This window comes from Molossus molossus, unplaced genomic scaffold (genome assembly GCF_014108415.1).
Source record: "Molossus molossus isolate mMolMol1 unplaced genomic scaffold, mMolMol1.p scaffold_m16_p_6, whole genome shotgun sequence".
In the NCBI taxonomy this organism is placed as follows: Eukaryota; Metazoa; Chordata; class Mammalia; order Chiroptera; family Molossidae; genus Molossus; species Molossus molossus.
Window position 1 is genome coordinate 45,112,537 of NW_023425399.1, and position 13,213 is coordinate 45,125,749.

At 40.3% G+C, this 13,213-nt stretch overlaps 1 protein-coding gene across 15 annotated transcripts in view; it reads right to left on the reverse strand.

Annotated features, from left to right (window-relative positions):
- The window catches only part of RALGAPA2 (Ral GTPase activating protein catalytic subunit alpha 2), a 412,816-nt gene extending 405,983 nt beyond the window's left edge, over positions 1-6,833 (reverse strand). For 12 of the 15 annotated variants that reach the window (XR_004957055.1, XM_036244703.1, XM_036244712.1 and 9 more), the window contains exon 1: positions 6,648-6,832. Coding sequence is in view for 14 of the 15 variants with exons in the window: in XM_036244703.1 (XP_036100596.1) it covers positions 6,648-6,753 (106 nt within the window). In the remaining variant the exon portion in view is untranslated. Of the gene's footprint in view, positions 1-6,647 lie in introns of all 15 variants that reach the window. The other 3 variants (XM_036244711.1, XM_036244697.1, XM_036244700.1) reach the window with 1 other exon arrangement.
- Positions 6,834-13,213: the final 6,380 nt, after the last annotated feature.

The following is a 13,213-nucleotide window of genomic DNA, read 5'->3' on the forward strand; positions in this document are numbered from 1 at the left end:
TGCGTGTGCGTGCACACACACACACACACACTCACCCATCTTTGATCCGGAATTTCCCATTCTCTTCCTGGCATATCATTCTGTATTCTTTCTATTGCAAGACCCAGAAATACGACTCAAGCCAGCTAAGGCAAAAACAGGGTGTTACTGGCTCCTGCAACTGAAAACTTCTGGGGTGGAGATGGCATACAGATAGCTGAACCCCTCAGCTCACACAGGGTCCAACTCTCTGCTCTGCCTCCCTCTGAGTGTAAATTCAATTTGAGGCAGGTGCTCGCCACATGGGGAGAATGCTGAACACGTGCAGCCCAGGCTACATCTTCATGGTTTGCAATCCAGAAGAATTGGAGCCTTGTTCTTTCAGCATCTACTGTTTCAAATCTCAGAGAAACTGGGACTCCTAGACCACTCATCAAGGGAAGACATGGGTTTTGGTTCTGTCCTTTGCTTAAAAACTCTTCACCAGATTCCCAACATCTACCCACACAACAGGATAAAAGCACTGAACACTTAAGTCCATGGTGACCACACCATTACCTTTGCCCAAGCCCCTCTTTGCAGTCTCCTCATCCCCAACCTGTCCACCTGGAAAACTCCCATATTCATTATTTCAAACCCACCTCAGACCTGACCCCCCTCAGGACATACGCCCCACCAAAAGCCCTTTCGCCGCTGATGCACCTTGTAGCCACCGCTAGAGTTTCATCCTGCTTCACTGAGGCACTAACACCCTCGTGGAAAATGTAGTTGTTTACACGTCTGTCTGTCTCTCCTACCAAACAGTAAATCCTGGACTTGTACCTTATTAATCTCTGAAGACTCAGCCCTACCAAGCAGACACACACACAAACACATATATACAAAAATGTTTGTGAAACTAAATTTTTTTTAATCCAAAGATATTGTTTACTACATTTATATATTATTTTTTATTTTACTGTACAATTTATATTCCTTCTTTTACAAATAATTTTAAAATTTAAATTGAATCAATTTGCTATTTTAAATGTCAACTTTTTAAAAATAAACAATTCTCTACAGTTTTATTTATAGTACTCAGTTTAGAGACCAAAGGTCAGTACTAAATATCTAGTAAAAGTTTTTATGCCCAATGCACATAAAGCATTTACAAACAAATTAAAATACAAATTTTAAAAGTTTACATTAAAATATTCTGAACCTACCAATTATCTCTCTTCCCAGAATAAAAGGTGGAAGCCAACCTTTTCGTTATCTCAAACAACACATCTGAGCTCAATCAAACTTTTACCCTATGTTCACCTTCCTCACATCAGAAATCTAGACAATCTCAAGTCCTAGAAGCAGGAATGGTGTGTTTGTGTTACACATATGTGTCCAAAGTTTATTTTACATTCCAGAGGTTTACAGATATAAAATGCTACTAACTGATGAAAATAAAATAAAATGTTACTAATTTATCTTAAAAAATATCAAAGGGAACATTATGGCAAAATCACTTTTCTTCAAACAAGGTCAAATGAGAGAGACCATACTCAGACTGCCTGAAGAGCCAGAAATTACACCTCCCAGCTTTGTTCTAGTTGTAAAAAATATCCATGTGGCACTAAAGTCTATGCAAATACTCTACCAACTGCTAGGCCTGCCAAGGGCACAAAGAAACCAATGAACACAAAAAAATATAGAAGGAGTCTTTTTATCTTTTGCCACATTCAAATCAAATACATCTTCACATCTCCCTAGAAGAACATGGCAAAACAACAGGAAGAGAGCAGCAAAATTCAAAGCAATTATTTTGGGGAGACATGCAAAAACTGTTAACATTCATTCTGGTGGGTAAATATATTTTCTGCTATGCAAATATGCTTTTAAGTCAGATAACTAACAGAAGCACAACATGGGTTTTACAATCATAAGAATCCCATTCTAACCTATTCGAGGAGAAGAATGTAAAACATAGAAAAAGCTGCTTCCCAAGATGTTTACAGCAGTATTATTTATATTGGAGAAAGAGAGAGAGGGAAGAAGAGGTGTGAGGGGGAGGAGGAAAACAATTTAACCATCCAAGAAATGGTAAGCTGAATTATGGTATATAGTCTCAACAAATGTTTGTAGTTAATAAAAATTAGAGGAACAGCCTGGCCGGTTTGGCTCAGCAGTTGGAGCATCAGCCCGTGGACCAGAGAGACCTGGGTTCAGTTCCCGCTAAGGGCACGTACCTCGGTTGCAGTTTGTCCCCCGCCCAGGTTGGGGTCCTGTGAGTGGCAACCAGTTGATGTGTCTCTCTCACATCGATGTTTCTCTTTCTCTTTTCCTCCTTATCTCCCTCCCGCTCTATCTGAAGATAAATGCAAAAATGTCCTCGGGTGAGGATAGGAATAAACAAACAAACAAACAAATAAATAAAAATGAAACAGAACATATGGAAATGCTAATATTAAATATGTTTAAAAGGCAACATTTAAAATTGTAAGTGAACTTAAACTAACAGATACAGTATATAAAGCACATTGTGAAAGACTATTCTCTCCTCTCTAGTTCCAAATATTTGGTCCAAACTCTGGTGTCACTTGATTTCACTTGACTGTGGCCTCTAATCCCAAATCTCTTTTCCTTCTGATTAAGCACTCCTGGCCTAGCTTCTGTAAACTTCACTTTCATTATTTTACTTAGAGAATCACTCCTGCTTCATTGATCTTTTAACATCCCACACCACCATTCATGGAACTTGTTATTTTAGGCCCTTATTATTTGTCTGCTCCATCATTGCCTGTGTTCAGTGCCACCCCTCCCGTCAGCCCCGATCCATTATTCCTGTTGGCAAAGAGGAAGTTCTCAAAACTTACCATATGACCTGCTAAGAATTCTCTAAGCAGGCCCTCTCACCTGCCAGATAAGATCTCAGCTTCTAAATCAGGCAAACAAAACCCTTTCTGATCTGGCCCCCAACCTGCCTCAGATTCTCCAAGTCAGACCACCTATTCCTCTCCTCCCCCACAATCCCACAGTCCAACGCACTGTCCTGTCCCTACTCCTGGTCTACACAACACCCCAGTCATGTACCTGACACTGTGGATGCCCTCTAGGCCATGGTTCTAGCACCCTATCCTCTGTGCCCAACATTACTCTCACCACTCCCCCATTGAACACAAGAAAAGTTGCAGGCTAGTGTTTTTCACAATCACACATTATTGCCATGTGTATTCCATCTTCCCTTAGTTGAAACTGCCCTCCCCCAAATTCTAACCCTGCTTTGTCCAGTCTGTAGCCACTAGCTAAATATGACTACTGAACACTTGAAATGCAGCCAGTCTAAACTGAGATGTGCTGTAAGTGTACAGTACACACTAGGTTTCAAAGACTTGGTACCAAAAAATGTGAAAAAGTGAATATTTGCACTGGCTGGTTTGGCTCAGCGGTTGGAGCATGGGCCTGCGGACTATAGAGTCCAGGGTTTGGTTCCCGCTAGAGGCACATTCCAAAAAAAAAAAAAAAAAAAAGTTAATATTTGATTTTGATTACCTGTGGATAATACACATATTAGATATATGGGGTTAAATAAAATATATTATTAAAATTAACTTCACTTGTTTCTTTTTACATTTTAAATGTGGCTATTAGAAAATTTAAAGTTACACATGTTGCTCACATTATGTTTCCATTGGACAGAAGCTAGTTTAACCATTCTTTAGGGCCTCACATGAGTAAAACTTCAAGATGCCCCTATTTTTGTGCCATCCTTAACTGTCTCTTTGCCTCCTTGAAATCCTATAATGGAGTTTACCATATAAGTCACTAATTATATAATGCACTATTGTTTACTATTACCCCTGTTCTTCTTGCTATAACAATGCCATCTCTGTACCCTGCTTTGGGACTTAGTACGCACTCAACTTTTAATTAGCATGGGACCTTTGCTGGAGCAAAACAGCAATACACAGTATGTTTTTTGTTTTCGTTTTGTTTAGTTTACTCATTTACTTTCCCAATGATTGAGACAGTGTAGGGAGAACTGAAAGTCAGGGGACCTAGCAGCTCTTTCTTCTTCCTCTAATTAACATAATACGTATATACTATTTAGTGCATGGCTTGGTTCCTTATAAGGCCTGCCTGTGCCTCAGTTTCCCCCACTGTAAAATAAATCAGGCCAATTTACAATATACAGCCAGATCAAAGTAGCTAAACAAGTTCTAATTGGACTCACTACCATGATACTAAGAAATCCTCTACTTTTTACAGCTAATTGTGTTTTGTCAGACTAATTTTTATAGAGAGAGCAAGTCCATTACAATTATCAAAATAAGAAAGGGTGGGGCAAACTACCTATAAAAATGCCCTCCCAGCCTATTAATGATGGGAAACAAGTAATGGAAGAGAAACTGTCAAGTGCCTATGCTAAGCTGAAATAGTTTAGACATCACACTCACAATAACCTTTACAAGGCAGACATTACTGTACCCATTTTACAGAGTAGAAACTGATGTTCATAGACAAGCTAAGTAACTAGGCCAAAGTCATGTAGCTGTGCTGCAAATTCAGGTCAGCAGTATCATATCTGTATATAAAAAATGACATCTTTATTATCACTTGAAGATAAAATTTTTGCAAAGACAGAATATTATATAAATATACAAATAAAAATATTATAATACTTTCTATTCATTTCCTTCAAATAGTTTTCTTGATCTTGGCTAATTCCCATTTTTCAGATCAAGAGACCTTTTCTTTCTAAATAAATAGACTTTCTTAAAGTAGTGAACAAGTAGAGTAGGTAATGTGATAGGAGCTAGTGCATTAATGTACTATTTTTCTTTAAAGTCTTTAAACCACAGTTGTAAGTAAAAGTTTACATTAAATACTATAACCAGAACTCCTCAGATACGTTTACAAAAATCTAGTCTATGAATAAAGATTACAGTAATAAAATAAATTGGGCCATTCCCAAAACAAATGGATCAACAACAAAAATACACCTAAATAAATATCAGAGACCCTCTCACCAATTTACACAACTGAAGCCATAATGAGCTCAATAAAATGATAAAAGTAAGTTCCTCAAAATAAGACACACATAAGCGAACTACTTTCTCACAATGGTAACAATGTACTGTGTACCTCTAAGACATCAAACTGATCTAGGTTTAACTGATTCTGCCTTTACAAAATAGCCAACTTAACCCTGCAGACTTGGACATAACAAAAGTTCAAATTCTCTACCACAGAAAAAGTCCCAAAGTATCAAATGCTTTAAAATACTGTTCAACTCTCCTTATCAAAAATGTCACTGCAGTTGGTGTTAATCAGTCACTACTAAAAACTCCACACAATGCAACCTGTGTGTGCCTGGTATTTTACTACAGGAAGTAGAAAGTTCAGTTTACCAAGAACACCACATTTCACTTTCAAAGGTCTTGAAATTAATCTCTCTAACAGTAACTAATTTACATTGTATTCCAAAATGAATAAAACAGTGTAAGCTCAAGGAACCCATGACTGTGAAGAACTTCATTTGGCAAAACCAGGTGTGTTTGTTTTATTCCTTTAGAGGTACTTCAGAGTATAAATAAAAATAAGTTGCAACTTTCAATCTCATGAACAAGATCTTTATGTAAAATTCTCACATATAATATGAATTCTTTCATTCTATATTTCCTCAAGAGACAGACATATAAAGACTACATGCCCTAAATCAGGTGATTTTTGCTCATTTTAATAGTAAAAATGGCATCTAGAAGAAACATAAGGAATCCTTTTCTCAGCCCCCAAATACAGACAGCAAAGGTCTTCAATCTAAACAAAAGTTAAGACTAAGGAAGTAAAAAAAAAAAAAAAAACTGCCTAGCAAACCAGCTACATATCACATGCAGCAGGTGACAGGAAGCCTTGTGGACACTTCACACCCACGGGAATGAGCTTCATCACAGGTCAACTGCAGGCCCACCTGGGTGGTTCTGCTGAACTTCCACCTAGCAGTCACACAAAAACACAAGAAGGCAAAAAGCTATCGCTGTCATCCTGGCAATAAAGGAGAAGCAGCCTCTTTGAACCCAGGAAAGTCACCCCCCTCTCCAAGAAAACACGAGAAGCCCCCCTTCACACCAAGGACACAAAAAAACTGAAGCAGCCATACCCAAAATAAAGATAACATTTTAAAATGGGGGTATAGGGGGCATGAGAAGGGATGTTATAGTTAAATGTATTCTGGGACTACCTGGAGTCTTAGTCTATTTGGGGACTCAAACTGAAAAGAAAAAATTAAATTTAAAAGGGGAAAGGGGAGCGAAAGAGAGCACAGTTCAATTAAGCCTATACTAGGACCACTTGGGGTCTCAGTCTACTTAGGATCCCGGCCTCAGAATTTTTTAAATCGGGAGGGGAGATGACGGTTCAATGTGTGGGCGAGGACCACTGGGGTCCCGTATTTGCCGGGGAAGGGACAGTCACGGTAGTGCTCTGCCTCGAGGTTACCCGGTGAGAATCTGGGGTAAGTTTACACCGGAGTGCTCAAGGGTCAGGTTGCAGCTTTCCGGAGAACAACGCCAAGACCCAGAGATTGGGTGGCACGCCCCGCCACCCCCACCCCACGCCATCCGCATCCCAGCTCCGAACCCCACCCGGCCAGCGCCCGGGCAGTGCCCCCAACTCCAGAGGTCCGGCGTGCGCCTCACCCAGCAGCGCCCGCAGGTGCTTCAGACGGGTCAGCACGTCCTTCTTGGGGTCCAGCACCTTCTGGGTGGACTTCTTCACATCCCCGTGGCTCCTTCGGGAGAACATCCCGCCGCGGAAAGCCCGGGCCCCGCCGGTGGTGCAGGAGGCGCTGAGCCACGCGACTCACAGCGTAGGGTCCGAGCCGGCGCGTGTAGCGTGGGCCACTCACCGCCCCTCCCTCCCCCCGTGCCACCGCGGTAGCCTCTTCAGCATTGACTCCAGGAAGGGGGGCGGCCGGGCACCGAGAGGGGAGGGGCAGGAAGGCGGTATCAACGCGGGACCGACAGCCCCGCCCCGCAGGAGGTGCCAGCCACCCCTCAGGCGCAGCGCACGTGCGCGTGGTCCGGACTCCTGCAGGGCAGCCACAGAGCGCCGAGCCAGCGCCGCCAGTCACAAAGAAGCTGGCCCCTTGTAGCCACTGTACTACAAGTCCCGGGATGCACCGCGATAGAGCCCTCCGGTCAGACTGGCGTGACTTTGGCACGATGGGAGTCATGGGTCGGCCTTAAGTACGTTCCCCCTTCCTACCCTGCCGCAGGCCGCAAGTTCTCTTGGGAAATGTAGTTATGCAGAAGACGAGGCCCTGCGACCGCCTTTTCAGAGTTGGAAGGTGTTGGAACGGAACCTATCGCAGTCAACCTCGGGAGGCTCAGGGCTGCTATTGCCTTTATACTGCGTGCCCACCGCAGTTCCCTCTGCTGCAACGTGAACCACAGAAACATATCAGTAACAAAAGTTTCAGGGCTTTTAAAATGCAAACGATTTTCAATTCTAGCTTCTGGAATCACACCAATGAGCCAGGGACCCTTTGACCATACCAAAATCGGAGCTCCAGTTTCACATTAAAATGCATAAATTTGGCAGGAGAAAAGGGCATGCCTGTGCTCTGGATGAAGAGATCCTTGGTTCTGAGGCTCTACCTCACTTGGAGTGTGCCAGTCCCTGGCTCGGAAGGCTCCAGGGGATCTTGCTTCTTGCTTTGTAGGAAGTGCATGTTCACTGTGTTGTGCAAAGTCCTATTAGCAATTCAGTAGTAGAACCAGAAATAGAACCCGAGAGACCTGCCTCTCAGGCCCTTATGCCTTTCAAGGTCAGGGACCTGTACCTTGGGAGTAAGACTGAGAAGGAAAGTGGTCTGGAGATGTTTTACAAGAGATCCTACTTCCTCTGGATCTTTTTTGCTCCAAATTTTGACAGTATTTTAGCAAGTACTTAAGCTGGCTATTTAAAAACACGTGGTTTCCATCAGAGTGGGACAAAACAACTGTCTTTTTTCATTCAGCTAAACTGTAATTTGAAGGAAGAGCTGGGGATTTACACAGCTTTGTGTCCACCACTGACCACAGTATTTGGCCTTTGGAAGCACTCAATAAAACTTCATTAAATAATAGGAAATAAATAGCCAAAATGGTCCTACATTGGTTGAACAAAAATAGGATGCACTTGTCTTAGGGAATTCCATTTTTCTGTCACAAACCTGTCATCATAGACAAACATTTATTGAGCACCTACTATGTATTAAGCATGAGTCCAAACCTTAGCGATAAAAAATATGCATCCTCCTGACCTCCGAAGATTACAATGTAGTTGAGGGGCAGGATAACTAGATAAACAAACAGGTAAATGGCAGTGTACAGTGAATATGTGACACTGTCAAAACTTGGTAGTACCACATACAATTTCACTTATATGGGGAATCTATAGAACAATGAAAAAACAAAATAAAAACAGACTCATAGATACAGAGAACAGATTGGTGGTTGACAGAAGGGAGTAGGGTTGGTGTATGGGTGAAAAAGGTGAAGAGATCGGGAAGGACAGATTGGTAGTTACAAAACAATCAAAGGAAATATAGTAAAAAATATTGTAATAACTACATATGATACCGGGTGGGCACTGGAAATATCAGGGGGAACTCTTTTTTTTTTTTTTAATTAATTAATTTTTGTTACGGCTGTTTCTCCTTTTTCCCCCACTGGTCCCCCCCCCTCCCTGCCCTTACCCCATTTTGTTATCCATGTCCACTGTTCATGCATACATGCATATAAGTTCTGTGATTTATCTCTTCCCCACCACCCCTATTTAAGGGATTGTCAGTATGTATCCCATTTCCGTATCTCTGGGACTACCCCCTTCCTCAGACTGTTATGTTCATTATATTCCACAAATAAGTGAGATCATATGAAACTTGTCTTTCTCTGTTTGGCTTGTTTTACTTAGGATGATACTTTCCAGGTCCCTCCATGTAGACTCAAAGGATAAGAGGTCTTTCTTTCTTACAGCTGCGTAATACTCCATTGTGCATATGTACCACTGCTTTTTTATCCAATCATCTACTGATGGACACTTGGGCTGTTTCCAGATCTTAGCTATTGTAAATAGTGCTGCTATAATCATGGGGGTACGTATATTCTTTCTGATTGGTGTTTCAGGCTTCTTAGGGTATATTCCTAGAAGTGGGATCACTGGGTCAAATGGAAGTTCAATTTTTACTTTTTTGAGGTAACATTATATTGTTTTCCATAGTGGCTGAACCAGTCTGCATTCCCACCAGCAGTGTACTAGAGTCCCCTTTTCTCCACACCCTCGCCAACACTTGTTGTTTGATGATTTGTTGATGGCAGCCATTCTGAGAGGTGTGAGGTGATACCTCATTGTTGTTTTCATTTGCATTTCTCTGATGATTAGTGATGATGAGCATTTCTTCGTATGTTTCTTGGCCATTTGTATGTCCTGTTTGGAGAGGTGTCTATTCAGTTCCTCTGTCCATTTTTTAATTGGATTCTATGTCTTCCTTTTGTGGAGTTGTATGAGCACTCTGTATGTATTGGAAATTAACCCCTTATCTGATATATCATTGGCAATTATGCTCTCCCATACAGTGGGTAGCCTTTTCGTTTTGATGATTGTATCTTTCACTGTGCAGAAGTTTTGAGTTTGATGTAGTCCCATGTGTTCATTTTCTCCTTTGTTTCTGTTGCCTTAGGTGATGTGTCAGTAAAAATTCTGCTGCGTATGATGTCTGAAATTTTGTTGCCTACAGTCTCTTCTAGGATTTTTATGGATTCATGAATTACATTTAAGTCTTTTATCCATTTTGAGTTTATTCTCATGTAGGGTGAAAGTTGATGGTCTAGTTTCATTTTTCTGCAAATAGCTGTCCAATTTTCCCAGCACCATTTATTAAAAAGGCTGTCCTTGCTCCACTGTATGCTCTTGCCACCTTTGTCAAATATTAATTGAGCCCCGGCTGGTTTGGCTCAGCTGTTAGAGTGTCCACCTGCGGTCCAGAGAGACCCGGGTTCGGTTCCCGGTAAGGGCATGTACCTCGGTTGCAGTTTGTCCCCGGCCCTGGTTGGTTGTGCGGGTGGCAGCCACTCGATGTGTCCCTTTCACATCGATGTTTCCCTCTCTCTCTTCCTCTCTCTCCCTCCCACTCTGTCTGTTCAAAAAATGGGAAAATGTCCTCGGATGAGGATAAAATATATATATATATATATATATATATATATATATATATATATTAATTGAGCATATTGCCTTGGGTCCATTTCTGGGTTCTCTGTTCTGTTCCACTGGTCTATATGCCTGTTCTTGTGCCAGTACCAGGCTGTTTGGATTACAGTGGCTTTGTAGTATAACCTGAAATCTGGTATTGTGACCCCTCCAACTTTGTTCTTCCTTTTCAAGATTGCTGTGGCTATTCAAGGCCTTTTTTTGGTTCCATATGAACTTTTGAAATAATTGTTCTAATTGTGAAGTATGCTGTTGGTATTTTGATGGGGATTGCATTGAATCTATAGATTGCTTTTGGTAATATGGACATTTAAATGATGTTAATTTTCCCAATCCATGAACAGGGTATGTGCTTCCACGTTTTTATATCTTCCTCTATTTCTTTTTTCAATGACCTGTAGTTTTCTGCAAATAGGTCCTTTATTTCTTTCATTAAGTTTATTCCTAGGTATCTTAATTTTTTTGCCGCAATGGTAAATGGGATTTTTTGCTTAGTTTCTCTTTCTGTGAGTTCATCATTGGTGTATAAGAATGCCATCAATTTCTTGACATTAATTTTGTATCCTGCTACTTTGCCAAATTCATTTATTAAGTCTAGTAAACTTTTGATGCAGTCTTTGGGGTTTTCTATGTACAATATCATGTCATCTGCAAATAATGACAATTTCACTTTCTCCTTTCCAATTTGGATCCCTTTTATTTTTTCTTCCTGTCTGATTGCTGTGGCTAAGACTTCCAGTACCATGTTAAATAGGAGTGGCGAAAGTGGGCATCTTTGCCTTGTTCCTGTTTTTAAGGGAAATGCTTTAAGTTTTTGCCCATTGAGTATGATGTTTGCTGTAGGTCTTTCATATATGGCCTTTATTATGTCTAGATATGATCCCTTTATTCCCACACTGCAGAGCATTTTTATCAGAAATGGATGCTGAACTTTGTCGAAGGCTTTTTCAGCATCTATTGATATTATCATGTGGTTTTTATTCTTCATTTTATTTATGTGGTGTATCACGTTTATGGATTTGCGAATATTGTACCAGCCTTGCATTCCTGGGATGAATCCCACTTGGTCATGGTGGATAATGTTTTTGGTGTATTGGTGGATCCGATTTGCTAGTATTTTCTTTAGGATTTTGGCATCTATGTTCATCAGGGATATTGGCCTGTAGTTTTCTTTCTTTGTTGTGTCTTTTTCTGGTTTTTGAATTAGAATTACGCTGGCTTCATAAAACGAGTTTGGAAGTCTTCCTCCTTCTTGAATTTTTTGAAATAGTTTGAGGAGAATGGGTATTAGTTCTTCTTTGAATGTTCGGTAAAACTCCCCCGTGAAGCCATCTTGGCCTGGAATTTTGTTTGCTGGGAGACTCTTGATTACATCTTCAATTTCTTCTGTTCTTATTGGTCTGTTCAAGTTTCTATCTCTTCGGGATCTAGTTTTGGGAGACTCTGTGTTTCTAGAAATTTATCCATTTCGCTTAGATTGTCAAAATGTTGCCATATAATTGTTCATAGTAGTTGTTAATGATCTTTTGTATTTCTGTGGTCTTGGTTGTTACTTCTCCTCTTTAATTTCTGATTCTGTGTATTTGGGTTCTCTCTCTTTGTTTCTTGGTGAGTCTAGCTAAGGGTCCATCATTCTTGTTTATTTTTTCGAAAAACCAGCTCTTTGTTTTATTGATCCTTTGAATTGTTTTTTTTTGGTCTCTATGTCATTTATTTCTGCTCTGATCTTTACTATTTCCTTCCTTCTACTTGCTCTGGGGTTTTCTTTTTGTTTGCTCTCTAGTTCTTTAAGTTGTGAGGTTAGATAGTCTATTAGAGATTTTTCTTCTTTTTTGAGGTAGGCCTGTAGTGCTATGAACTTCCCTCTCATAACTGCTTTCGCTGCATCCCATAGATTTTGTGTTGTTGTGTCTTCATTTTCATTGATTTCCAGGAAGTTTTTGATTTCTTCCTTGATCTCCTCAGTGACCCATTCATTGTTTAATAACATGCTATTTAGCTTCCATGTGTTCAAATGTCTTTGTATATTCTTCTTGCAATTGATTTCTAGTTTCATGCCATTGTGATCTGAGAAGATGCTTGATATAATTTCAATCTTCTTGAACTTGCAGAGACTTAGTTTGTGCCCTAACATGTGGTCTATCTTTGAGAATGTTCCATGTGCATTTGAGAAGAATGTGAGTTCTGTAGTTTTTGGGTGTAATTCTCTGTAGATATCTATTAAATCCATTTGGTCTAGTGCTTCATTTAGAGTCTCTGTTTCCTTGCTAATTTTTTGTCTAGAGTATCTATCCAGTGATGTCAGCGGGGTGTTGCAGTCCCCTGCTATGATTGTATTGCTATCGATTTCTCCTTTGAAGTCCTCCAGAAGATTTTTAATATGTTTTGGTGCTCCTATATTGGGTGCATATATGTTTATCAAGTTTATATCTTCCTGTTGGATAGGTCCTTTCAATATTATGTAGTGGCCTTCTTTGTCCCTAATTATGGCCTTCATTTTGAAATCTATTTTATCAGATATGAGTATTGCTACCCCAGCTTTTTTTTTCTTTACCATTTGCTTGGAAGATTTTTTTCCATCCCTTCACTTTCAACCTATGTGAGTCTTTTGTTGTGAGGTGGGTCTCTTGTTAACAACATATAGATGAGTCATGCTTTCTTATCCAATCAGCTACTCTGTGTCTTTTTATGGGAGCATTCAGTCCATTTACTTTTAAGGTGATATTGATATGTACTTATTTATTGCCATTTTTGTTTAGTGTGGTTCTATTTTTCTTCCTATTTCTCCTGGTAATTACAGCAGTCCTTTTAACATTTCTTGCAGTGCTGATCTGGTGCTAGTGTATTCCCTTAGCCTTTTTCGTCTGGGAAGCTCTTTATTTGACCTTCTATTTTGAATGATAGCCTTGCTGGTAGAGTAGGCTTGGATTCTGATCCTTGTTTTTCATGACCTTGATTACTTCATGCCATCCCCTTCTGGCCTGTAGTGTTTCTTCTGAGAAGTCAGCTG